This window comes from Mustela nigripes, chromosome 8, assembly GCF_022355385.1.
Source record: "Mustela nigripes isolate SB6536 chromosome 8, MUSNIG.SB6536, whole genome shotgun sequence".
In the NCBI taxonomy this organism is placed as follows: Eukaryota; Metazoa; Chordata; class Mammalia; order Carnivora; family Mustelidae; genus Mustela; species Mustela nigripes.
Genome location: NC_081564.1, coordinates 70,262,906 through 70,290,791, shown reverse-complemented (window position 1 = coordinate 70,290,791; position 27,886 = coordinate 70,262,906). Strand labels below are relative to the sequence as shown.

At 36.6% G+C, this 27,886-nt stretch overlaps 1 protein-coding gene across 1 annotated transcript in view; it reads right to left on the bottom strand.

Annotated features, from left to right (window-relative positions):
- The window catches only part of DCC (DCC netrin 1 receptor), a 771,150-nt gene that overhangs the window by 297,166 nt on the left and 446,098 nt on the right, over nucleotides 1-27,886 (bottom strand). The window contains exon 9 of the mRNA XM_059408072.1: nucleotides 23,700-23,854. Within this exon, the coding sequence (XP_059264055.1) occupies nucleotides 23,700-23,854 (155 nt within the window). The remainder of the gene's footprint in view (nucleotides 1-23,699; nucleotides 23,855-27,886) is intronic.

Here is a 27,886-nt window from a genome sequence, read left to right as displayed (position 1 = left end):
GGAATCTGTATTTTTCTAAGGAAGAGAGACAAAGAAAGAAGCAAGAGAACGGAGACTGAGAGACTCGCTTTTAGGTACATGTTGAATGGGACATAATCAGGATTTTGAAATTTCACAAAGCATATCCTTGTGGTCCAGTGATGTATAAAGTATTAACCGAATGTGCTCTTTCTAGCTCTCTTGTGGCTAAACCGAAAGGGCACTGCTTACTAAAAACAAACATGGCTCATTCTGGAAACTAACACTAAGATTTAAAAATGGCCAACATCCAAGGCCATCAATCCACATTTCAAGGAAGTTTTCCCAAGCAGGATGATTCCAAGAGGCCTGGGAGATGAGTGAGTCTCCCTTTTTTGGAGAAAGGAAAGGAAGACAATGTTTTAGAAGTTCCTGCTCATCTGTTCCACTGGAACACAAGGGGGTAATGAGAAGAAGAGTAAGCCACATGAGAATCTGGAAGGCCAAGCTGAGGGAGCCATCTAGAATAGTGAGGGTGGGAGTGCACAGCCCACCAGACTAGGACTCTGAGCACATAGCAATCAAATATTCCAACCTCATAGCAATCTCTATCAGGCATTGTGGGGAGAATAGACAGATTACCCAGATGTCTACAGCTCAAGGCAGCATCCCCACAAAGACTACCAATAGACCGCACTCAGTGAGGTCTGCTTAGAGTCTAGGCTCCATGTCAGGAAAATGGTTAAAGCACTCCACTTCCTTGCCCAAATAATAGGAACAGTTGTCTTCTCCACAGGGATATATGCATTGTTAACCATACACAACATATTCAATAAGCATGTGTCAAATGCATATAGTTTGTATATAATTATCAAATGTTACCCTAAATAACAAGTCTAGGGATGTCTGGATGGCTCAGTCAGTTAAGCGTCTGCCTTTGGCTCAGATCATGATCCTAGGGTCCTGGGATCCAATCCCACATAGGGCTCCCTGCTCAGCCGGGAGCCTGCTTCTCCCTCTGCCTGCCGCTGGCCCTGCATGTGCTCTCTCTTTCTCTCTGTTGGTCTCTGACAAATAAATAAATAAAATCTTCAAATAACAAGCATAAAATAAAAATAGCTACTCTGCGTAGTCTAACCCATTTGATTTTGTTAATGCAGGATTGCAGAAGTGTTTTCCTGACACCTGATGAGAATGAAAGTTGGTGTACATGTCCATGCTTGTTGTATGCACGTGAGCCTAGGTACGCTTTGCCAACTGTATGATTTGTTTATATGCTACAAGACAACATCAGGTAGTTAGGTAATTGAGATTCAGTTTGGTAGTGCCTACTCTGTTGTCTGTTCACAGCTGAATTATTCTCCCTTCCTAATGGTCATTAGACAGTATCAGGGAAAAACAGGTGCTTGGGATTTCAGAAGAATTTCAAGCAGAGATAATAGACACCAGAAGTAAAAAAAGAGCATTCAGAGCATTTAGTGTAAGTGTGCACTAACAGCAGTATGTGTTTTTACTAATTCCAGCCAAACGATAACATTCTATTTGTTGTTGTAAGGATTCCATTTGGCTTTTACTCAGAAAGGATTACATCTTAGTACTAAACTATTTCCTACTTCAACTTTTTGTCTTAAAATACAATTTATTTTATGGTCTGATTGCATTGTTTGAATTTCCTTAACATTGTCATGTATTAAAATTAAAATACCATGTTGTTGTTCCAAGTAAATGTAAACATTAAAACATCAAATAATTAACACCAAATGATATATTCATCATTTATAAGACCAAATACTGCCTGCATATGGGATATTTTTCTTTCCAACATTCCTAGCTAGTGTCAAAATTATTTCACATAAGCTAGTACATGCTTATTTTTCTTCATGACAGTGCTATACATTCAAATTTGTGAATTTCCTAATAATTTCCTTTGAATTATAGCCCAAACATAGGTCTGTGGGTAATATACTGTGCTTGTGTTAATTGTGGAAGTATGCATGTATTTATTTGTATATTTATCCAAACCTATAGCTATATATTTAAGAAAGCTTATGTAGTTTTATATATGGGATTTATTATATGCATATTAGAAAGAGAGACAGAAAAAGAGAAACAAAAAATGTTCAACAATGGGAATTATATGTGAAATCGATAAAGTTAACAGCTTCAGCCTTCCATTTCATTACATTTTAGTATGTCAGTCAAGAAACTTAATGGCCTTAACTGCTCATCATTTCCAAGATGTCTATAATAATCCCCACTGATCCCCTCAGTTGGACAATAATTTTGTGGCAAACTGCATCTAATTTCTCTTCATCTCTATTTGAGTTACCTATTTCTTCAAAGAATGGCAAGATTTCAGAATAGATGCATAATCTATGCAAGTAACTCATCAATCAATGTCACCTTAACCAACTCCGTTCTTAAATTTCAATATTGTATTTCAGTAGAAATTCATTATAACACCTGTAGCAAAGAACAAATCAAATACTATGTTGGAGTAAATGAGATGTATTACATGTCACTATTTGCATTGAGGACAGTAATTTCTCACTATATATATTTATAGTATAACAAAGCACTTTATAATGAGATCTTATTGGATATTAACCCCCAAAATGGTATATAAAAGTTCGCTGAATCTCTAAGACAGCATCATTTATCATATGTAATCATACTGAAAACAGAATGTGTGTTTGTACTGTATATGTGAGATTGTATGTGTGTACACAAGTGCAAGAGATAGAAAGAGGGAGAAGAGGAGAGAGTATCAGTTTAATGAGCTACAGTGGATTAAGTTGAAGGTCAGAAGGTATAGTTCCTTGCCCCTACTCTACTTATGATAAAGACGAGTCATGGCATCAAGGAGTCCATGGAGCCCCTGAAACTGTATGCACATTTTCAAGAATGTACTGTGTACATTTTTTGGTGTAGGGTCCATAGTTTCCATCATTGGGGTCTATGATTCTCGAAATGGTAGCTCCCAATGGAGTAGATAATATCTCTGGCTTCTTTTGGCTCTGAAAACCAATATACATTTTTTAAATTCTTCTAAAGAGTAATTTATTTATTTATTTATTTGAGAGGGAGTGCTTGCACTTAGGGGTGCACAAGTGGGGGGAGGGGCAGAGGGCAAGACTCTTCAAAAGCAGACTCCCCGCTGAGTGCTGAGCCTTAGGCAGGACTAGATCTCCTCACTCTTGAGATCAGGACCTGAGCCAAAACCAAGAGTCACACTTAACGACTGAACCACCCAGTGCCCAAACCAAAGATTCCTTAATATCAATTCATTTGTAATGATTGTTATTACTTGACAATTGGAAATATGGTAATAATTTCAGTTTAAAGAGACTCTTCAACTTTTAATAAAATTCAAAAGCTGAAACACGCTTAAGACATAGACTTCTATTTAATTTTCCAAATCATGGGTAATTCAAGGCTTTTGAATTAATCTGGTTTCATCCATCAAATATTTTAGGTTTTTAAGGTGTTAGAGCTTACGAAGATCTTTTTTTTTCCTTTTCTTCCTTTCTCTTGCTGTTTCTATTCTACTGTCTCTCTACACGTCTTCCTGACATCTCTTCACTGTAAGTAATTTGATATTTGTATTAATCAGACTAAAACATAAATTACGGTTTATCAAATATAAGGTTTGAAAAATATTTTGGGAATTTAAATAATCCCTTCTAAATGAGAATGTAAATATAAGATTTTCATAGAAAAAGCTTTAGAAGGATCAAGACATGTTACTGCCTTCATAATACTGAATGAGGCTGATGTCTTTTCACCATTATACTGATGTTTCTCAGCTGGAAGTCCAAAATGAAGACAAATGTTAGTGTCAGAGAATGTGTAGTTGAACATTTGAATATTTAAAGTCTTCTCAAAATGACTGTGTAGTACAATGTGTCCTACTGTTCCTAAATCGTCAATTTAACAGCTACCAAATCTTTTTTTTTTTTTTTTTTTTAATGGAACTAAAGTACTAGTGCATTTGGAAAAAAAAAAAAAAAATCACATGTGTTGTCATTCAAATAATGAGCTATAATTCACATGTGCTCAAATCAGGCCAAAATTCTGAGCATGATTTTACCTCCTTATTCATTTGCTAATTTAAAAAAACGATTCTTGAGTTCATTGTTTAAGATGGATAGCAACAGATCTAAGTAATTGTCTGTAGTGATCTAAATGGATTTAGGCCACAAAGCTCTTATTTAAACAGTGGCTCCCATTGTTGATGATCTCCTAACTGAATGTGTTTCAAATGCAAGCAGTTTCTGAAAGTATTTGCATTTATTGATAATAAAGTGCATGGTTTGATTGCCTCTTTGATTTTTTTCCTCCTGTAGTTAACAGCTTTAATGATATTTCTATGAAATCTGTTTCTATTCTGTATGGGGAATGCAACATCAAAAAGCCTGCGGGCAATGTAATTATTAACATAATGAAACCCCTTCTTGACTGAACTATACGTAGTTAGGAAATATGACAGTCATTTTGCAAGAAAGAAGCACAAACTATGGGGTGGGTTTCTATTACAAAACCACAGAAATCTGACTAGACTCAGTTGGAGGAAGGGGTTATTACCTGATCATTTTATTTGGGGTTTCAATAGGTGGCATCTGCTAACCCACAAGATACTCAACTTTGTCATTGTATGTGTGTAGAGAAATATAGAGACATCTATACACATATGACATGTGTGATATATATGACTTACATATTATATATATATATATATATACACACACACACATATATATGTATATATGCTAATATAACAAATGATGGGTATTTTTGACAGTGTAGTAGAAAAGAACTTTAACGAGTCTCTCTGAAAAATAATAGTACTGAAAGTAATCTTCCTAGAACTAGAAGTGGAAGCAGTTTGATAATAAAAGTGGTTTCAGAAATTGACTTCAAGATAAGGCCTTTTCGGTGGGATAGCTAGAGTTTTTCCCTGACATAGTCAAGTAGTAAATAGCCTTGGTGAAGCATGCAGAGTATTTTTAACTTCACTTTAGAAAATAGGCAAGGCTTAGAAATGTAAAATGTAATGGAGAATGTAGATTTCTGACTGCATGATTGAGGTCTCAAACCATTTAAACTGGAGATTTCTAAGTCATGTCAAAAGCAATTGTTTTTATGATCTAGGAAAATTGCTTACAATATACCAAACATTGAAAAGTTGAAAACTTAAATTTTTAGCCAAATATGCTCAAGTTTCCATGTTCCTGAAAGCTAGATGTAATAGAAACTTAATCACACTGACTCTTTTTTTCCCCCCCTAATAATTTTTTTTTTCAGAATAGCTTGGGTTCAGTTATTTTCCTTTGTGTTACATTCCATTTTAGATAGAAGTGTCAGCTGATTTTAAAATCTAATCATACTTTTTATGTGCTTAGGATACAGTGCTACCTCTAGCATTGTGAAATGTTTTATTATGGTAGAAACCTTCTAGGAATTTAGAGGAGAAAACATACACACAGGAAATAGCCAAACATGAACAACAGACCGTATATAACCAAGATTAAAACCTCTCTGGACAGACAATGAAGTATATAAGAATTCCTGACATATATCTATTGATGAAGTATATAGTATTTAGGGATGGTTAGGGGAATTTGTTCAAGAACATTTCTTGAAGAACAGTTAAAAACTGTACTGTTGGGGGTGCCTGTGTAGCTCAGTCAGTTGGACATCACACTCTTGATTTCTACTCAGGTCATGATTTCAGGGTTATGGGATCAAGCCCAGCTGAGGGGTAGGGGGGGTCTGTGCTCAGTGGGGAGTCTACATTCCCCTCCCAACACCCACCCCCGCCCAAACAGGCATGTGCTCTCACTCTCAAAGAAATAAATTAATTAAAAAAAAAAAAAAAAAGAATTGCACTGATGAAAAAAGGAAGGACAAGGAAGTTCATGAGTGAAGAAGGAGACTGGTAAGACCGTACACATGAGTGTGAATGAGTATTTTGAGTAATGACCTTGAATTTAGCATTTTTGGAATAGAATTTACAAGCTGATAAGTAGAAAAACTGCTCTATAGCTTGGGGAAGTCTTCCAACAATGAGCCCTTTAAAGTAAAGATAATGAGAAGAACTCCAAAGTGAACTAAATTAAAGATGACACAATTGATCTCATATTAGGGAAACAACCAGAAGCATAGAATTATCAATTATTAAATTGTTTTTTTCCTATGTTTTCTATTTTGTTATTTTCTATTTTGTTTTTTTGTTAGTATTATCAACAAATCAATATTCTACCAGTTTTAAGAAAATATGGTATGCCTCAAGATACTTGAAGAAAGTTTAAAAATTCATCCATTTTATTTAAAAATGTTTGTCTCTAAAACTTCAGTTTGGGAATAAGGGTTTGGAAAAAAAAAAAAAAATCACGTTGATTTTCCAAAAAGTTGTCAGGAACTTTTCTGAGATTCTAAATAAAAATAATAGAAAGGTGAAAAACATCTAGGATTAAACTAAGATTATATGAGGCTATATAGAGAAGCAAGTGTTCCAGATAACATGGTAGTTAATATTACTGTTATCTGGACTTAAGTTCCTTGAACTTTTCCATAGTTTGGTTCCCTCATCAGACAAATGGAGGAAGGAATATTTGTTCTTCTCAATACTTAACATTGTTGGAAGACTGCAAGGAAATGATGAATGTGACAGGAAAATAGAAAACACAGCATTCCATAGTTCTGTAAGGTATAGCCTGAGTCCTGAATCAGGATTATGTTTACAAAACAAATGTGGCCAAGAGAGTGTCTGATAAGAGAGTAAAGATTTGCCTGCTGTGTCATAAGAACACATAAAAGTTAAGCCTTTCATGCTCCTCATAAATACTCCAAATAGAGTTACTTTCACTGTTACACAGACCATAAATTCATGTTTAATTCTTACAGCAGATTTGGAAGCAGAAATTCCTCGGAAGGGCATGCACAGACCTCATGCTTGCTTCACACTTATTTGAGATTCATCCGTACTTCAGGATTGTATTTCTGTACACAAAAATATCAGTTCTCTATAAACAGATATGCATCAGAAGATCAGGTATCTTCAGCTTATGTGCAACCTGGAGTGTTCCCCATGGTGATAATGCAACTAAATCCTAGCAACCCTTCTCAAATTTGGTTTGTATTATGGTCAGTATGGGAAGAATCAATATTTGATGTTTGTAGTTTTAATAGAGCAATAAATGACTTGTATAGATTGCTTTTATAAAAGAGCCCTGCTGTCATTTATTAGAGAAGAAGGAAGTGGCAATCTTTTTCACATACTCGAGTTTTTTTCTACATAAGGCAAAGAGATCCTATCTTAAAAAGATACGATCTCTTTGGGGAAGAAATTTATCGTTTATCTATCTCTAGGCTTTAAAAGATAAGGAACTGCCTTGGGTAAACTGGCTCTTTTGGGAGGCACCATAACTTAAGGAGGAAATTTAGAACTCTATTCTCCTGCCACATAGGTTTCCCAGAAGTCGCAGATCTGGGCTTCTCTGATGCAGGAGATGCCAACATATCCCATCTAATAAAATTTGGTGAGAGAAATTAACAGTAAAGAATATGGATTCCAGAATGAAAGACCTGCGTTCAAATCCAGTACCCTTGCTCAGGCTAGCTGGCTGGGGTCAAGCTACTTCATATCTTTGAGTTTAGTTTTTCTTCTCTTAAAAATGGGGTTAATACTAATACTTACCCCATGAGTTTGTTGTGGAGATTCATAATAAATAGCTTCTGGCACAAAAAAAGTACTCAATAAATATTAAGTAATTTATTTTATTTTTTATTTTATTTTTTTTACAGTGTACAAGGCATTGGAAGAATTGACTGAGTAATCCGTGAAAACTTCCATAGAACTGACAGTGTTGGGTTGCAGGACACAAGGAGTCTGAAGAGGGATTCAGATGAGGTGAGAGAGATTGCTGGGGTGCAACCATATTGGATCTTAAAAGGCCTTGGGAAGATTTTGATCTTTTATTCTAAGAACAAGAATGGAATTGATGAGTTAAGCATTTTGTACTCTGTCGGTTCCATGAAGAGTGAATGAAAGGGGATGAATGTGGGTATTGGGAGCCTAGTTGCGAGAGTATTCTGTAGTATAAAAGACAATGGTTAACAGCTCGAGTTAGAACAACAGTAATGGGGAGGGATTCAAGAGCTGTGTGGAAGGTAAAATCAGCAGCATTGGATGTACTGGAGATGGGGCTGTGAGGAGGATGGAGGCACCAGGAGTGACTCCTGTATTTCTAATTTGCATAGCTGGATGTTTCTGGCGTTGTTCACTAAGATTGCTAATACTAGACTAGAATTAGATCTGTCACGTGTGTGAGTGTGTTGGCAGATGAATATTACGTGCTTGTACCCACTGTGGGGTCTGAGGTAATTCACTCTATATAGACATGTCCAGTGACTTCTTTATCCCCAGACAGTCATAATCTAATATTTTTCTTCACTTTCATTTCATTTTTAATTTCTTGAGCTCCTAACTAGATAATTTCATACCCAACTTTGACGAATGGCCTCATCACATAATTTTTCTCTTGTTTACTTATTTCTCCTGAACTTTTTCCTTCCTTTTTCCACATACATAGTCAGCCACTTTTCAGAAACATCAGCTAGTCTGAAGATTTGGGGATCATCTGTTTGTTCTGCTCCCACCTTACTTAGCTCCTCTAAACCCACACTTTGATTTTTCTTAAGGCACTCAACATAATTACCCCAATTAACAGATCAGGCTGTGCCTAAGGCACTTTTCTCTGAGTAATGTATATGCATGTTAAGAAATTTTGTTCCCCTTCTCTCCTGACTCTTGCAAAAAGAGCCCAAGATAAAATATCTTTCCTAACAGCAGCAACAATAAAAATTCCTGTAACAATGAACCTGGGTACACATTTGACCTTGACAATACTGAAATTAATATTCACTTTGCGATTCCACTGACATTTATCACTGAGAAGCACCTTTAATGCCCTTACACGTGCATGCATGCAAGGGGAAGATTGATAATCGCACAGGGCAGAAAACCTAGTTGTCCTCTATCTCCAGGAAGCATCTAAAAGGCTCCCGGTCTGCTGACTGAACCACCCCGAGGATTAAGTTTATTTTATTTTCAGTATTCAAAAGATAAGAAGTTTATTAACCACATGGAAGATTTAGGCTTGCTCCGAGATAGCAGCAGGAAGACAAATAGACTTCAGCAGTAAATCATCTCACAGAAGTTGGACGACGACTTTAAGTAAAACTGAACACAGGGACACGGTGCACTGCCCTGGATCATCAAATGTATCCTTTCTCTTCCCAAGCCCACTTCCTTTGCTATGCTTTTCAGTGGTCACATACAGTGTCAGGCTAATAGGAAAACAATGCCTTTGACTCAAACATTCAAAGGCTATCGATTATGATGATGTCCATTAATGTGGAGTCAAATAAGTAAAGTAGTGGTTAACTATGAATGCTATTTAGGCAAGACTTTAAGAAGTATTTCTTCAAAGATTGTTAAATTTAACCACTGTATTTCAGTAACTCCTAAACTCAACTGAATATCAGACTGGCCATTTTCTTGACGTCCTCCTACTTGGAGGTACGACAGAAGAGTATTTACATCTAAGTCATCACCATTCAGTATAAATATAATGTGATCCAGGAAGGCTCACAGTAATTTAAACTTTCTAGTCGCCACATTCAAAAAGTAAAAATTAAATAATCATGCATGTTTAACCCAATATGTCTAAAATATTATCATTTCAAACTATAACCAATATAAGATTTGCTAATGTGATATTTCATATTTTTTCCATACTAAGTCTTTAACAAATAGTGTTTATTTTTACATTTACATCTCAGTTCGGGCAAGCCATACTTCAAGTGCTCAACAGCCACTTATGGTGAGTAGCTACCACACTGAACATGGCAAACGGAGACAGTGCCACTAGGTTAATTCAAGAACTCATGGATTGAAATGGGGAATACTTCAATATTTCCAAAGATAGTGGCAAAATTACACTAAATTATAAGAGGGTATAGAACAAAACACATTCAAGGAGCGCCTGGGTGGCTCAGTGGGCTAAAGCCTCTGCCTTCGGATCAGGTCATGATCCCCGGGTCCTGGGATCAAGCCCTGCATTGGGCTCTCTGCTTGGCGGGGACCCTGCTTCCTACTCTCTCTCTGCCTGCCTCTCTGCCTACTTGTGATCTCTGTTTGTCAAATAAATAAATAAAATCTTAAAAAAAAAAAAGAAACCAACACATTTGAGGTGGTAAAATTAATCAAGGTGTTGGTATAATCTAAAATAAGTCAGTGATATGTTAGATCTATGATTACATTTTTATTTGTGGTTAAATATATTAAATGATGAAACATAACACCAGAAGTAGCAACAACTTATTTCTGGGAGTCTTAAGTACTTTTTTGTGAAGCTTGCATGAAATACAAACCAACTAGCCCCACTGAAGGATGGAAGTAATAATTATTATTTTTTTATTTCCTCACAAGATTGTGGGACAAGATTTTGAATCAAAGCAACAGACTGCAGGTTAAGATCAAGTACGTGATTTATAAGAGAAAGTAGAAATTATATACTTAGCATGTTCCTCAGTAGTAGTTAGTACAAATCATTCAGATAAACCAGTAACGTTGGGATTTAAAAAAAAATAAAATTATCCTATCATAGCTATGTTTTTGAAGTAATAGGAATTTTAACTCATAAATGTGTTAAAATGCAGTTAACTTTCAATTAATTATTTTTCTATTGCTTTGAAAGAATCATTGCTAGTCTTAGTTTATGCACGCATGCACACACACACATGCACTCGCACATTAGCATTGTGGCAAGAATGGTACGCTAGGTTCAAATCCAAGTATGACAGTGTTAATTTTGACACATTTAACTTTATGATTTCTCTCATGGGAGTTGGGCTGGGCCAGAATTCTTGTTCACAGGATATTTCACAGGTACAGGGGATTGCTATGGGTCGAATTTGTAAGATTTTAAGGTGATAATACACAATTACTACTGTAGGTTGTAGCTGTTAAAATCAGAGCCAACACGTGGCCTTCACTATTCAGGAGGAAATGCTCGTGGGATTTTTATCAACTGAAGATCAAACCAGGGGAATCTGAGCATGCAGTTGGTAACTGTTCTCACTTGTAGCTTCTGCAAACTTCATTATTCAGATGATTCCTTTCACTTAGTTAGTTAGGGCCACCTGGGTGGTTTGTAGTCCTTAATATTCAGAAAACACTATGTCTTACAGCCTACAAGGCAGGATTAGAATTCTGGAGAAAGGAAGCAGGTAGGAGCATAATCATATATGATTTTAAGGAAATGAAGGATGTTTCTTAGTACTTCTTTGCTTGAGAGATAATGATTGAGATTGTTTTTTAAATGAAAAAGTAGTTTCTTCATTAATTAGAAATATATATATATGTATGTATATATACATACATATATATATATATAGACTCATATATATATATATATAGATATAGACTCAAGTCTCTGCATTCCAAAGTTTAAAATATATATATATATTTTTTTTTTTAAGATTTTATTTATTTATTTGACAGACAAAGATTACAAGTAGGCAGAGAGGCAGGCAGAGAGAGAGGGTTTCGAAAGCAGGCTCCCTTCTGAGCAGAGAGCCCGATGCCAGGTTTGATCCCAGGACCCTGGGATCAAGACCTGAACTGAAGGCAGAAGCTTTAACCCACTGAGCCACCCAGGCGTCCCTAAAATATATATATGTTAGAGTTTGCTCAGTCTTCACTCAGATTACTTGGAATTTCATTTACAATCTGTGTGATTTGTAGGACAGTGTATAGGTACTGGATGGGATACTATCCCCCCCCCGCCGCCAAATTCATGTGTACCAAGAAAGGCCTTTGCAGATACAATTAGTCAAATTAAATAAAGTCATACTGTGTTGGGGTGGGCTCTAAATCCAGTATCATGGGTGTTCTTATAAAAAGAGGCAAAGAGACATGAGACATGAGACATGATGGGCGGACTGCTGAAAACTGCTAGCAACTAGGAAGGATTTTTCTCTAAAACTTACAGAGGGAACATGGCTCTGCTAACACCTTTATTTCGGATTTCTAGTCTCCAGAACTGTCATAGAACAAATTTCTGTTGTTTTAAACACTCTAGTTTGTGGCACTTTGTCACTGGAGGCCTAAGAAAGTAATATAGCCAATATGTTCCCCATTTCATAAGAAGAAATTGAGAATCAGAAAAAGTAAGTGATAGGATGCCTGTGTAGCTCAGGTGGTGAAACAGCTGACTCTGGTCTCAGCTTAGGTCTTGATCTCAGGGTCATGAGTTCAAGTCCCATATTCGGCTCCATGCTGAGCATGAGGTCTACTTAAAATAAATAAATAAACAAAGTAAGTGATTTTCTCAAACATACGCAGCAGGATATAGAGAACATGCCAATCTTGAACCCATGTCTTTTGCTTATTGGTTTAGCATTGTATCCATTTTCAGAAAATAAAAACATAAACAAAAGGGAACACACAATTTTTGCCCGCAGAGTTGTTTAACATAAAAACCCAGGATCAGGAATCTAGACACAGGCCTGCTGATGCCACCAGTGCTCTGACCAACCCTGGGACTGGCCTCAAGTCTCTGGATTCCAAAGTTTACCTTTGCAAAATTCCACCAATGGGATCAACAAGGTCAACCTTACTGTATGGTTTCAACATTATGTTTCAGATCATTTGGATAAATGTTTTAGACTTTGGGTGCTCTGAGGTAATGAGGGATAAAAGACCCTGCCACACCAAGAAAAGGATAAAGAAAAGGGATGTTGAAAGATAAAAGGCAAACTCCTCAGCTTTGTGGTCTCCACTCGGGCCTAAACCCAGCATCTGCTGGTAAAATTCCAATGCAGTCCCAGAGCGGTAAGGTGATTCAACCTCAGGATCTTCTGTGAACAGACATCTCATTAGAATCCAGTCTCCGGTTTAGTGAACACAGGCAGGGTACATGTCAGAAAACAAGCTGGTTCTGGGATAACATTTATTTTGGCACTAACTTGCCCCTTTTGGATCAGTTCCTCAGAAAATCTTGGCAGCTAGCAGACTGGGCTGCAGATCAGAGCTCCTTTTAGGCACTCCTTGCTGGTAGCAGTCACATCAAATCCTACTTCACTGGTCTGTAGGGAGGCAGTCTAAGAAGCAAGCTTCTCTGTGATTGACAAATTTGTGAATGTCTGCTGTGCATGGCGGTGCACACATCCCTGCAGTGCTTTCATTAGGGACATTTGGGCACAGATGTTTTACAGTTTATAGCATGGGGAATTCTTCCATGTTTTTCCAACAATTGTTCAGCTTTACCACTATTAGAAGCTGAATACCACATGCATTTGGCTATTGGCCTAGTACTATGTGGCATTTTCTCTTATTTTTATATTCTAAATACTCGGCACCTTCCTCAAATACAGTCTAACTAGAAAATAAAACCTGCACACATTTAATATTCAAACCTAATATGTCAAAAAATAACTCTTGATTTGTCCTAAATGCCCTCCAAGCCAGCTCCTTCCTCAGCTTCTGATCCCAACAAATGGCCCTTTGATTCACTGAGCTTCTGAAGGCAAGAACCTAAGAGGAAAACTGACTCCTGTCTTTTCTCGCATCCTACACCCTCGAGCAAGACTTGTCCCTACTTTCCCAAGGTGTCCTGGATCTAAAACCGAAACTTGAGCTACCAGCATCTCTTGACTGAACTACTGCATTAGCCTCCTCTCTGCTCTCATTCCCACTTGAAAAGGAATAGTAGATTATGCTACTCGCCCCTGCACAGATGCCTCTGCACTGAGGATTAAATCAGCCCTCCTTACTGTGGCTTTCAAGGCTTTTCCTGGCTGAGCCCTGCCACCTGTCAAACCATCTCCCATTCTCTCTTTCCCTTGCCCTCCTGTAGCATGGTCGGTGGTGTTCTCGTGCTTCCTCTCCAGGGCCAGAGTACTTGCTATTGTCTCTATCTGAAATGTCTCCACCCAAAATCTTTGCTGGCACCCCTCCCAATCATTCAGATGTCCCCTTAAAATGCTGTTTCTCTAGAATTTTTTCCTGACTTTCCTTTCTAGAATCATCATCCTGCTCATTCTCTACCCCCTTAAACTTTTTTATTCTTTTGCATATTTGGTTTTTGTTTGTTTATTATATCTCCTGATCACTAGCATAAATAATCACTAATATAATTAATATAAATACCTCATCAAGGTATTTTGTCTTTCTTTTTTACTGCTGAATTCCCAGTAGTAGGAAATACAGGGTATCTCATGGGGGCACACAATGAATATCTGTTGAATGAATGAATGAATGAATGAAGGAGTGAATGGCATGATAGAATTCCAACAAAGTTGGAGTGAAAAATAAGGTTATGCAGGCTGAGACTGATCCATATGGTAACTTAGATCAACAGGCTCTGTGCTCTTAGAAATCTTAAGTCTAAAAAAAAAAAAAAAAAAAAGACTTATGAAATACCCTAAAGAAAAAAGGAGATCATTTCAAACACACATGAAAAACACAGAGATAGAAATGAACAGACTATGTTCAGTGTTAAGGAACATGATTGCAAGAAGAATGGTTAGAATCCAGCAATGGAGGAATACATGATTATAAAAGCTACCATTAATGAGGACTGGCAAAGTACCAGAGATCAGGCTAAATATTTTATAGTAATTATCTCACTCAGTCTTCTGAATAACCTTTTGATGATGTACTGTGATCCATTCTACAGATTTTCTTTTAAGCTTTACAACATTGCTGCAAGATGTCTCTCTTTTACCTCTGAGAAAATGGTAGTTTAATAGACCCTGTTAGCTCGTAAGTGAAAAAGCCAGAATTCAAAACCAGTTTGACTTCTGAATTATTGTTCTTAACCACCTTTCACTCTCCTTCCATTTGGAAGAACTGGAACACCAATTATAGATTTAAATAAGGTGGTAACTAACAAGTTACTTGCATTAACCTTGGGCTCAGAGTTCCACCGGTTTGATAAAAACTCCATGATTATTTCCTCCTGAACGTGGAGGGGCAATGTTTTGACTCTGATTTTAACAGCTGCAATCTAACACAGTAATTGTGTATCATCACCTTAAAATCTTTCAATTTTGACCCATGGCAATCCCCTGTACCTATCAAATATCCTGTAACCAGAAATTCAGACTCAACTCAACTCTTATATTAGATATGATTTGGGGCATCCCAAGGTAGGAAAATTGGGCAGAGACAGAAAAGAGTTTTCATAGAATAGTGACCAGTTATGGGTTTCTTTTCCTTAGGTCTACAAAGTAGAAATAATATCTTTATTAAAACGATACAGTAATGCAGGAACATTGGAGTTAGAGAACAATAGTCACATTATGCCCTTTTGTGTGGCACATAAGATTTATTGTATACTGCAGCAAGCAGAATATAAGCCACAGCAAAAAGAATCTGTAATAGTGAGGTAATTTAATTTGGGTTGAGTATCATATCAGTTTCTTGATGTAATTCTTTCACATTAATATTGCACACTAAAAGACAACATATATATGTGTGTCTAACATATATGTGTATTAAATAGCATTATCTCTTAGAGATTGTAACATATAATGTCATGGGTTTTGTGTTCTAATAATATAACATATATAGGCGTTAAATTCGATAGTACTTGTACACTAATACCTTGTAATTGTAACTTCAGATTTAAAAAAAGAAGAAATAATTTGATCCCACAGTATGATTTAGAACAATGTATCTTATAGATACATTTTCATCAAAAATTTCATCCCTAAATTTTTGGGTATTAGTCTACCCATCTTATTTTACTTCCTATCCTCAATGCCTTACAGAGGCCTGGGCACATAGTAGATGCTCAAAAAATGCTTTTATAGACAGAATAGATTAAAGAGCCTCTCAAGATGAGAAAAGGTACAAATACAGTGTGTATATTTGTACAGATGAGTAGAGCATACTCTCTTTCTATCCTTGTTTTTCACTAGCCACATTCACCAGCTCTTCATAGACTCAGATGTAACTGAAGGAATCCCATAAAAACACTCAGCTCAGCTGTTTCATATTTGGAGTAGAGTTTTATTTGGCTGCCCCAGCATGATGACAATATCCCTAAAGATGCTCAAGCTCCAGTTTGCTCTAATACAGTTTAACAAGCAACCTACTTTCATTTTTGCTAGGGTGTACAACCAGACTAGGCAATTAAACCCAAAATCAATCTATCTTAGGGGAGCCCTATTTATTCCAAACGGGATACCTACTCTTATCAAAAACTTCTCATTATTATTATTATATTTAATTATTACATTTCCATGTCCTCTTTCTTCATACTCTCTAATATCTCTCTACATTATAGTATTACTATCTATCTATACACATATAACATAGATAATATCTATAGAAATTATATAGACAGGTAATATCTACCTAACACAGATATTATAATTTATATGATTTCTACCAAGCAGATAGCTTCTCTAGATATTTGGTTGTACCAGTGGAAGAGTCTTGAATTATGTTTTGTGCTCAGAGTAAAAGAAAATAGTGAGCCAACAGACTCTTTTGGGTGAATGGAACTTAAAATGCCCCACTCAAGCAATAGGTAATCTTTGTCTTTCATCTTTAAATGTGTTTTGAAAGATACTTACATGTCTTTAACCTGAGAAAATATTTAGAGAACTTTAAACAACTAACCAGAGAATATGTTCAGTTCTAGATTCTGTGGGCTTTTAAGAAGAAATCTTTTATATTTAATTTCTCAACATTCAAAGAGGATTAATCGTTAATGTTTTTATTGCTCTGTTTAAAGTATTTGCCACTAGACTACTAGTCCTTAAAAGCTATAATAATATCTGACTAGCTTTTGTAGCCTCATGTGCTAGATTAGTGTCTAGATTAATGGTGTCCAATAGAACTGTTTGCAATAATAGAAATGTTCTCTGTGCCATCCCACATGGTAGTGAATAGCATATATAGACCATTGAAGTGTGGCTAATATGGCCTAGGAATTAAAATTTTAGTTTTCAACTTTATTTAAATTTTAAGTGTTTAACAGTTGAAATACAGCTAATGTGCCAGGATTTTGAATTTTGTTTTACTTCAGTGCACCTAACCTTAAATAAACACATGTGACTAATAGTTACTGTACTGGACAGTGAAGGTTTAGAACTTAGCACAAAAGAATCATTTTTTTCTTCTTTTTAAAAAATATTTTATTTATTTATTTGACAGACAGAGATCATAGATAGGCAGAGAGACAGGCATAGAGAGAAGGGGGAAGCAGGCTCCTTGCTGAGCAGAGAGCCCGACGTGGGGCTCAATCCCCGGACCCTGAGATCATGACCTGAGTGAAGGCAGAGGCTTAACCCACTGAGCCACCCAGGGCCCCACAAAAGAATCATTTTTGATTGAATGAATACATGCATGAATGAACTACAGAGTGACTTGCATTTGCCTTGAATTCTTCTAGTGTGATTAAACAACCCATCCTCCCAAGCTTCCCTCTAATTCTTCCACTGCTATATTTCATTATAAAAGACATAATACCTCACCTAATTGACCATTAAATCCAAATGGATTACTTAAGTCTTCTGTTGCTGAGGATGCCAAACCATAAGGCTTTAAATGTCTCTCATCTTGTATTTGTACACCTAAAAGCCTGTTTTGCAATGAGGGACCTTTTAAACTGCATTAGCATCTGTGTGCTACCAAGAAACGATGGAATATCAGCACTTACCATTATTTCTTTCTATGAGTAACCTACGATTATGCACATGACCGTGCAACTGGATCACTTTTTATTGGATCATGGTCAACTTTCCTTCCACAGTCATCCCAAATAGTCACTCAAATCACCACACAGTGCACTTAGTAATCACAAACCAGCTCACATGATAAAAATAAATGAGCTAGACAGAACTATGATTTACTCAATCTATAGGAACAGTATGAAATAAATATAACTGATATTTACTATCTCAGCCATACATTATATATAGATCAGATTCTCCCAGCAAATTTGAAGCCACCAGCTATTCATAAAATGGCAATGTTGTGATACATTTTATGGGATAATAAGAGTATTTCCTGATCTTAAGACCTCAACATTTAGTTAGGGATGAAAAGATGTATATTGGGTAAAATTGGAGGACAAACTTTTCTATCATAGCCTGGTAAATTACAGGCAGAGGATAATTAGGGGAAAAGTAATAAAATATATAAATGGCTGATTGTATAGTAATCAAGCCAGTTCCAAACTATCAACAAGGTATTATATGAGCCTTATTACCTACTGAGTGTCCCACTTCCTTTGCAAGTGCCAGGAAATAGGGATTATGGTTCCATTTGATCCTGTAAGGGGCAGGGAGTTTCTCTCTGTCGACTGCCTACTAGATGCCAGGTAAGACTCAGAAGTCTCCTATCTGTTACCACATTTCTTCTTCACAACCTGGAAGGAGGAGGAATAAATCATATCTTCAGTTTATAGTTGGAGAAACTAAAGTCTCAAAGATTATGAAACTTGACCTAGGATGCAGGTAGTAATGTTTGGTCAGACAATGCTCAGAGATCTATCAGTTGCCTTCATAACACCATACACATAGAGCCCTATAAGAATGAACGAATGAAGAAATGATTGAATGAATGAATGAATAAGAATATATATATATATATAGTCTCTTTCTGATTGATTTATTTCACTTAGCATAATCCCCTCCAGTCCATTCCCTTTAGAGAATTTTTGATGAGTTTTTTAGTTGTCAGTCTACATATAACATGGCATATACCATTTTTTAGAAATATGTATTTTGATGTAATTTGTTTTTATTCAACTTTGTTGATTACAAATACTATGTGTGTGTGTGTGTGTGTGTGTGTGTGTGTGTGTGTATCTCCAAAGAAGGAGGGAAAAAGCAAATATGCCTATTCCTCTAGATGCTATATTCCAAAGTGACTCAACTTGGGAGGGGGTAGCTTTCACTCATCTTTTCAGTGTAAATATAACAGACTAAGAATATTACTTATAACTCAAATATAAAAGGGCTTTGTGGATAATTGGGTTGTGGTCTAGCAAATAGGCTTCCCATTCTAACTGAAACCTCTAGCCTGTATGTGGTCCATTTTAACATCCTTCATGATTAAACTGACTTAACAGCATCTTAAAAGACCCCAAATAATAATTCAAAAACTCTCCACATGTGGTATGAAAAGATTAGACAAGTCTTAAGCAGGCAGGGGCTTAAATCGGACCGATAATACAGTGGAGAAATTATACACCATAAAGGCAGGGGAAAGAAGCAAGGGCTGAGCAAAAGGAAGATATAATCGGGGGACATAAACCTTCCCATAAATCAAGCTTTTCTATTCTGCGTGATTATTTCATAAACTGGATCTTGGGCTGTTGATCTCTTTAAATGATTACTACAAAATGTATGCACTTTTAGAAACAGTTGCTGGCTGATTTATATTTCAGACATATTTTCCATTAGTGTTTATTCCTTGAGAATATGGTTTTCATAATAGAGTTGATATTTTCAAATATTATGGAAAACTTGAAATTCAATTTGTATAAAAGCTATGTAATTTTAGTGTACAATTACTCCATCATATTTGGAAAAACAGTGATAAAAGGAGCAACCGAACACACATCCAGATGAGACACATTTTCAAAAGATAAGATCATTTTGTCAGGGAAAGAAATAGAGATAGAAATGTCCCCTCCCCTGAACCTTGCCCTCTAAATTCTGAAATTCCACCCAAATAATAAAATCAGCCTTTGAACTTCCTCTCAAAACAAAGAAGGGGGGAGGGGAAAGGGACAGGGAGGGAAGGGGAGAGAAGGGAGAAAGTGAAGGGAAGGGGAAGGGAGGGGGGAGAGGAGAGAAATGAAGCACAGCATCTCTAGGATGTTCCGTCTTCCTCAGCAACTGGTACACTACTGAACAGACTTGAAGAAGATGAAGTGTTCCTTATCCTAGACATATTTTTAAATTGCCAAAATGGCATTTTGTGTTAACAACAGAAGATAAAGTACACATGCAGTACCTATTAGTCATGATAATGTAATTTATTTATCCTAATGTCTGTAGTAAAGACAGCAGGTGAGCTACACAGTATTCTTAATCTAAATGAATTGAAGGAGTTGGCTAACTGCTTTGCACATCTAAAGGATATTCTGAATGTACTGTTTATCTAGCTGATTTGTTTCTATGTACCTATCCACCGAGTAGGAGGTGAATTTTCCAAGGTAACTCTCAACAAAACAGATTTAGGTCACCATCCAAGTAAACAATGTCTGGCAAAGGAAAGAATTCTTACTCCATACAGTGGTAAGACCAGAAGTGATTTAATAAAACAGTGCTGTTACTGAAGGCCAAAGTACAGTTAGAATCCTAAGGCCATTATCACCGCTGTTAATGAAAAAAATTTAAAGCTCTTTCATGTCACCAAAGCAGAAAGATTCTACATTTCATTTTCTGGGGAAAATATAACTTATATGAGACAGTAGTACTAACAAGCAATGTGCTTTATTCACTCAATCGTTTAGTTTTATCATCATTTATGCTAACTTCTAAGCAAATAAATGCTTACAGAGACAAGCACCCAGTGAGGTCCTCTGCACCAACTCTCAGACTACCTTCTGAATGGAAGACATACAAAGGTCTGAGGCAGCTGTCTTTGAAATACACATATTTCAGATACAATGTGAGGCAGACACAATGTGATTTGGGCATACAAAAATAACTAGACATTATACCTCAGCTATCACAGGTAATGGGGGCCACATGTAAATCCATGATTGAGATGGTAATATTTCACTTAACAACTTGTTACAAGCTCCCTTACTCTACTTGCTTTATTATTGTTACACATTTAGAATATGTGCTTCCTCAAGAAGCTTCTGAGATCCCTAAGTGCTGTTATTTCATTACACACATATGCTTTTCTAAGGTGCCTCAGATGTCAGGGAACAGTACTGGGAACATAGCAGATGTTTATTCGACAAAATTATAAACTGAATTATGGCATTTTTTTAAACAAGTTAAGGCCACATGTGTGATGCCAATAATTACTGTCTGATTTTCTTTTTATTAATGATACTAAATACGGCAGAGAATGTTATATGATGAGTAGTAGTTTCATGAAATGAGGCATTATTATTAGTTGGTATCCTTTCTTTCCTGTGGCTTGGAAAAATTGGCATAAAAGAAAGTGATTTTAAAAAAGAAAAATCCTCTTGGAATTGATTATTTAAGCTGGAGACAGAAACAATGAAATTGATAGAAGAAAAAAATAATGTTGCTCAGTCTTAGAAAACAAGGCTGACTACTTAGGGTTTTCACAGAATGTAATGTAATCATGTCTAGTCAGCCTTAAAATGTACACTAAAACAATTCTATGGAAAACGTTAAGATTAGGAAAGTAAAGAATTCAGATAATTCATAGAAATTGGATATTTTGAAAATGAACATACTTTTAAAGTTTAAGTTCTAGCACTAGCAAACTGAATGAAGTTTTCCATTAGAGAACTTTTTCTTTTTTGTATTTAAGTTCAGTTAGCCAACATATTGTACATCACTAGTTTTGATGTAATGTTCAATAAATCATCAGTTATGCAGAACATGCAAGGCTCATCTCATCTCGTGTCCTCCTTAATGTCCATCACCCAGTTACCCCCTCCCCCCTCACCTCCCTTTCCACAACCCTCAGTTTGCTTCTCTCATGGGTTGTTTCCCTCACTGATTTCTTCCCATTCAGTTCTCCCTCCCTTACCTTATTGGCCTCTGCATTATTCTCATATTCCACATATGAGTGAAACCGTGTGATAACTGTCTTTCTCTGATTGCCTTATTTCACTTAGCATAATCCCCTTCAGTCCATGCCCTTTAGAGAATTTTTGATGTTTTTTAATTATCAGTCTACATACAACATGGCATATACCATTTTTTTAGAAATATGTATTTTGAGTGTTTGTTTTTATTCAACTTTGTTGATTACAAATATCAAATATTCATAAAAGTTATTGATTCTCTCTCTATATGATCTATTAAGAGTAAGTCAATGAAGAAACTGTTGAGTAAAACATAGATATTATGAAGTGGAAATTGGCATTATTTAGTGATTTAAGTGCAAACATATAAAAACATTCTCAAGAACAGAAACTTGGAAGTAGAACCAACCTCATTCATGAGCATAACAACCAGTGATGTTGTGCAAAGTCCTGCAAGGAATGAGGTTTAATACCCTGTTGTAGCTTCTGGATCCTGCACAGGAGCCTGTGTTTCCTATTATTATCTGAAACCTGTACATTACTATGCCTTTAAAAATGCTGAGGTTTTATTTTTGTGAGGCAAGTATTTCTAAGATTTGTACTGTTTAGGTATCTCCCCCACCCCTAATAAATATTTCATTATAATTCTTTATCATCTTTTCTTGGCAACTTTGGCTAAGTGGGGGGAAAAAATGTAGATTTTGCCAAATATAGAACATGATAACAGTACCCAGACTACCTATCAGAGGGTAACTGCTCTCTCTACATGATGATTTAAAACATCCAAGAAGTAGGGGCACCAGGTGGCTCCACTGGTTAAGTGTCTCGCTTTAGCTCAGGACATGATCTCAGGGTCCTGGGATCAAGCCGGGCATATGCTCAGGGGGGAGTCTGCTTCTCCTTCTCCCTCTGCTCCCTCCCCAACCCATGCACACATACACTCACTCTTTATCAAATAAATAAATAAGATCTTTAAAAAATTAAAATACTCAAGAACTGACATAATGCAAAGATTATTTCCTCATATTTACCAACTAAAATATTTCTAATTAGTATTTCACCTTCTTCCAAAAGCATATGAGATGATTCTGAAATGAAACATTGTTTTTAAAATGAGCAGGAATCTGAGCAGAATAGTATCATTCATAAAAAGAAAAAGGAGTAGATACAGCTAGGTCTTCAAATAATGTAGTTTGTTATAGGTAGTCACTTCATTTACACTTTAGATTATAATAAATTTTTAACAAAATAATGCTGAAAAACTGTTCATCCATAATCCATCTTTTCAAATAACATTAGAAGTTTGTAGGGAAAAAAAAACACAAAATTTTATAAAATAGATATCCTTCAAATGTATAGCCTTGGAGCTATTTTATAAAAGTAGAAATCACTGAATTATCACATGGTCAAGGAATACTGAACTGCTTTACTTTGGGATGATATAGCTTAAAAGAGGGATTTAAATTGGAAGATAGTGAGATTGGCCAATAGAGATTATCCCTTTCCCTTTCTTGAGTTGAGATTGGCAGTTGGAATCTCCTTAAGGGCATCCAGAGTACGTTTAAGTTCTTTAACGGGTCCCTGTATTTGGAAGTCCCATGTGGTTGATCTCTCACCTTTGGTGTTCTTCATAAACAAACTTGGGAAACCTAAAAAGTCAGTCGAAGGCGGCTGAAACCTGATGCTGATGATAAAGGCCTACTCAGCAGAGTCCGTCAGTCACTTAGGAAGTGAACTTGGAAACTGTATGGATGAATTAGGCCTTCCTAGTTGTTAATTTTCCATGACGGCCTAAGTGGGGAGGCCATTTTGTTAAAACGTTATCTTACCTTTAAAAATCCTCAAGTTAAATATGTTCCTTCCAGAATTATTCCTTTCATTTTAACCTTAATTTCTAGGAGAGGATTCAAGGAGATTGCCAGCAAAAAGAAATACTTTCTAAATGTGTCTTTCTATGTTTATACTCACACTCAGGCTGTGTAGCCACTTTGATGGGTTGAGAACTCTCTCCTGGTCCCCACTCATTGTAGGCCACAACTCGGAAGGTGTACATGGCTTCTGGCTTCAGGTTTCCCACGGTAAGCTGAAGGGACCCAGGCTGGGATGTATTCAATGCTCGTTCCCTGGGAAGTAAAAGTTTCAGGGAAAGATTATTCTAACATCAATGCTTTTAGCCAAACTTTTATTTAATGTGCCAAAGCAGTGAGGTGGACCAAGGTTTGCTGACCATTTCATGCTGTTTTTGCTATAAATTGAGGCCTCTGAGGTTTATTGTGAAAAGCACACTGGAAGGACCCACACATAAATACTGCAGGGTTTGGGGGGAGCTCAAGTTTATGCCATCGCCATGAAACTTGCAAGTGAAAGTCTTTTCCCTCAACACTTTACAATTCAGAATGCAAAACTCATGACAAAGAGCTATTAAAATAAGAAGAAACATCTGGAATGTAGACAGGAAGATGCATTTCGTAAACATCCGGCTAATGCTAGAAATCAAGGTCTCAATTATTCCACAAATCGGTCTTTGTCAGTGTTGCCAACAAATGCATTTATGCATTTTCTCTCATTGTAGGAAAGGAAAAGACAGATGCTAAGTGCTGCTGTGCACAGAGCTTGAGCTCCTGTGGTTAAGTTAAGTGCAATTAGTGAAGGAGGGTGGGTTCCTTTCTACGTGAGGAGAAACTGCAACACATGTCAACTTGCCTTGTTCTTCAAGCCACATCTACATGTGTCCAATCCATTTCCCAACCAAAACCTTCCTCAGTTGTTCCACACAAACAAATTAATGTGCTGATCCTGGTGCAACCGGTAGTCTATATTAGGAGAGGGCAAGCTCTCCCGATATAGATGCTAACATAGAAGAAACAATAGCTACTAAAGTGTTCTTTAAAGATACACATGATTATAGACATTTGTATCCTCCTTGGTTTCATAGAATTGACTTGGGTGAAGAAGGAACTCCTGAGCTACTCAATTGTTTGTTAAGGTTTCTATTTCTAGATGGTATCTCCTGCATCTTAGTGGGATAGGATGCACATTTTAACTTTGCAATTTGGTTTTATTTTGTCTGGGGAGATACTTGAAACCTAGTTTTGTCTCAGGGCAAACAAGTTTCCAAAGAGAAAAATAAAAACAAACTTTTAAGGGCATTGATGGTGAATCTTGGGCATGTATGCAATGTGAATTTGACAGATATGACAGAGACTGGTTGATTCATCATCAAACCCATTTTTCTTCTTAACATGCTTGATGGGATATCCCAGCCACTGTGAGGTCTAGATGAAGCCATGGGACTCGGTCTACCCAGTGAGTCTGAGTGAATTCCTCATGTTCTGATTCCGGGCCTGGCCTAGTAACATGTTTACTTCTGTGTTCTCCTCCTTCACCTAGGAGCTTGAGGGAGACAAGCATGGTTATGTTGGCAGTTATATATTGATGACAGAGGAGTCAAGGAGAAACCATAAGAGACTCTTAATCTCACAAAGCAAATTGAGGGTTGCTGGGAGGTGTTGGAGGAGGCATAGGGTGGCTGGGTTATGGACACTGGGGAGGGTATGTGCTATGGTGAGTGCTGTGAATTGTATAAGACTGATGATTCACAGACCCGTACCCCTGAAGCAGATAATACATTATATGTTAATAAAACTATTCAACTGAGAAAAAAAAAAAGAATCAAACAGTTTTGAGTCATTATAAATATTAGGCTTTGTTTGTTATACAGTTAGTGCTGTTTTATCCAGTACTACTAATAATTAAAATATATACCCTGAGTGGTTACCAGAGTCTAGGGGGAGAGAGGAAGAAGTTATTTAGCGGGTACAGATTTTTAATTGGAGAAGATGAAAAGTTCTGGAGACAGAGAATGGTGATAGGTCTTTGAATGCACTTGATACCACAGAACTCCTTACTTAAAAATGGTTAAAACTGTAAATATTGTGTGTTATATATATTTACCACAATAAAAAACAACCAAACAAACAAATAACCTGTGTGAATCTTAATATAGCCTAAGGTTTAGATAGTCCTTAGGAGTGCTCTTTTTAAGTTGCTACAAGGCTGAACTGTGACTTATGGTGGGGGCTGAGGATAGGGCAGAGTCTGGGTGGAATTTAACAGTAACTAAAAGTAGGTAGGGGTAAGACATCAGATAATGCTCCCATATACCACATACCACACTGCTCTATTCTATCCACCTAAGATTATTTAGGCCAACAAGTTGCTTTGGGAAAACAAAACAAAACAAAAGAAAAAAATACAATGAAAGCTCATAATCCAGATTGTACGCCTTGTGGATATATGGATTTTTGCAACTTACTTATTATTCTTTAGCAGAAGAACTTTTAGATACATTTCATCATGCAGACCTTTTTTTATAAATAGCGTGATTTTATCATCATTTTATAGATGCAAAGGTATTTGGAAGACAGCATTTTTTTTCCCCAAAGGACTCATAGTGGATAGCAGAGCTAAAAACAGAATCTGGGGCTTCAGCTTCTAAACCCAGTATTGATATCACTCAAAAATTGTAGGGAAAGAATTGTGGGGCTATTTGGGTCATGGGCACTTTGGGTAGAAGACCTGAGTTTCCAAAGGAGTAGAAGGAATGCTAGGCATTCAGAAACCACTGTGAGATGAATCTGTCCCCCACTCTGATATCTTTTCTAGCCATCCATGACAACATAGTTGTTATTGAAGGTCAGATACCAAACTTCTTGGGTATCTGTGAGGAAAGAGCTTTCATAGTTGACTTTATTCATATACTACTAAAGAACCGAGGTAAATGAGCTGTGTTCTGGGACATGCTGACATAATCTCTTCAGCAAGTGTTCTTCAAAGGAAAAGAGAAAATAATCAAGAAAATTTGGGTAAGCCCATGTAAGAATGTCCAAGATCATATAATGAAAATATCACTCAGATATAAAAGTAGATGCTGGATTTTATTATGAGGGAGGGAGTTTTAGGTACCCATAATCTCTATCAGCCTCCAAAAAGTATTCCAAATTAATAATAGTCCAGAAAAAAGTATATTCATTATATGAACAATTGATGCTTCCTCCATATTACATTAAATGTGAACAAAGCATTTTCTTAAAGATTTCTTATTTATTTATTGGAGAGAGAGAGACACAGAGAGAGAGAAAGAGAGAGAGTGAACATGAAAAGGGGAAGGTCAGAGGAAGAAGTAGACTCTCGGTGAGCAGGGAGCCTGATGTGGGACCAGATCCCCGGACGCCAGGATCATGACCTGAGCTGAAGGCAGTCGCTCAACCAACTGAGCCACCCAGGCACACTGAACAAAACAATTTTAGAAAATACTTCAACAGTAGCAATCTGGAAAAAAAAAAATACAATTTAAGCAAATATAGTGTATTTTTTCTTAAATACCGTCAACACCACTCTATCCCTCTGCTCTCATCACATGCTAGTACTGCCCTGGATTGACCACTATTTTCTTCAGTGTAGGCGGTTAGTGGCTTAAAACAATGATTTAATATAAACATTTCAAATTTATGTGCCTCTTTTCAGAAATCTGCTCATTTTATCAAAGTGAGTTTGCATCAAAATGCTTTGGAAGCTGTGGGTGCATTCAGCATTCTTAAGTCTGGAATTGTTGTTTTGACTTTCTTATTAATTTATCTGGGCCTGGTTCCTCAGGTGCTGATTGGGGCCATGAAATGTTTAACTCACAGAGTTTTTCAAAAACTAAATGAGAGGGGCACCTGGGTGGCTCAGTGGGCTAAGCCTCGGCCTTCAGCTCAGGTCATGATCCCAGGGTCCTGCGATAGAGTCCTGCATCAGACTCTCCGCTGGGCAGGGAGCCTACTTCCTCCTCTCTCTCTGCCTATCTCTCTGCCTACTTGTGATCTCTGTCTGTCAAGTAAATAAATAAAATATTAGGAAAAAAATAACCAAAATTAAATGAGATACTGTATAAACCACATAAGGCAAGAGGCAGGTTGCCTGGGAATCAACATGGAGTTTCATATATGTGATAGTTATTGTTGTAATTTTTATTATTATAATTATATATATATATATATATATATATATTTGAGGAGAGAAATTAAGAGGTGCAATCATAAAATAAAAAAATATATCAATAGATTTCATTGAGCTCTATGGGTCTGCTCCATTACTCTCCTAAAACAATTCAC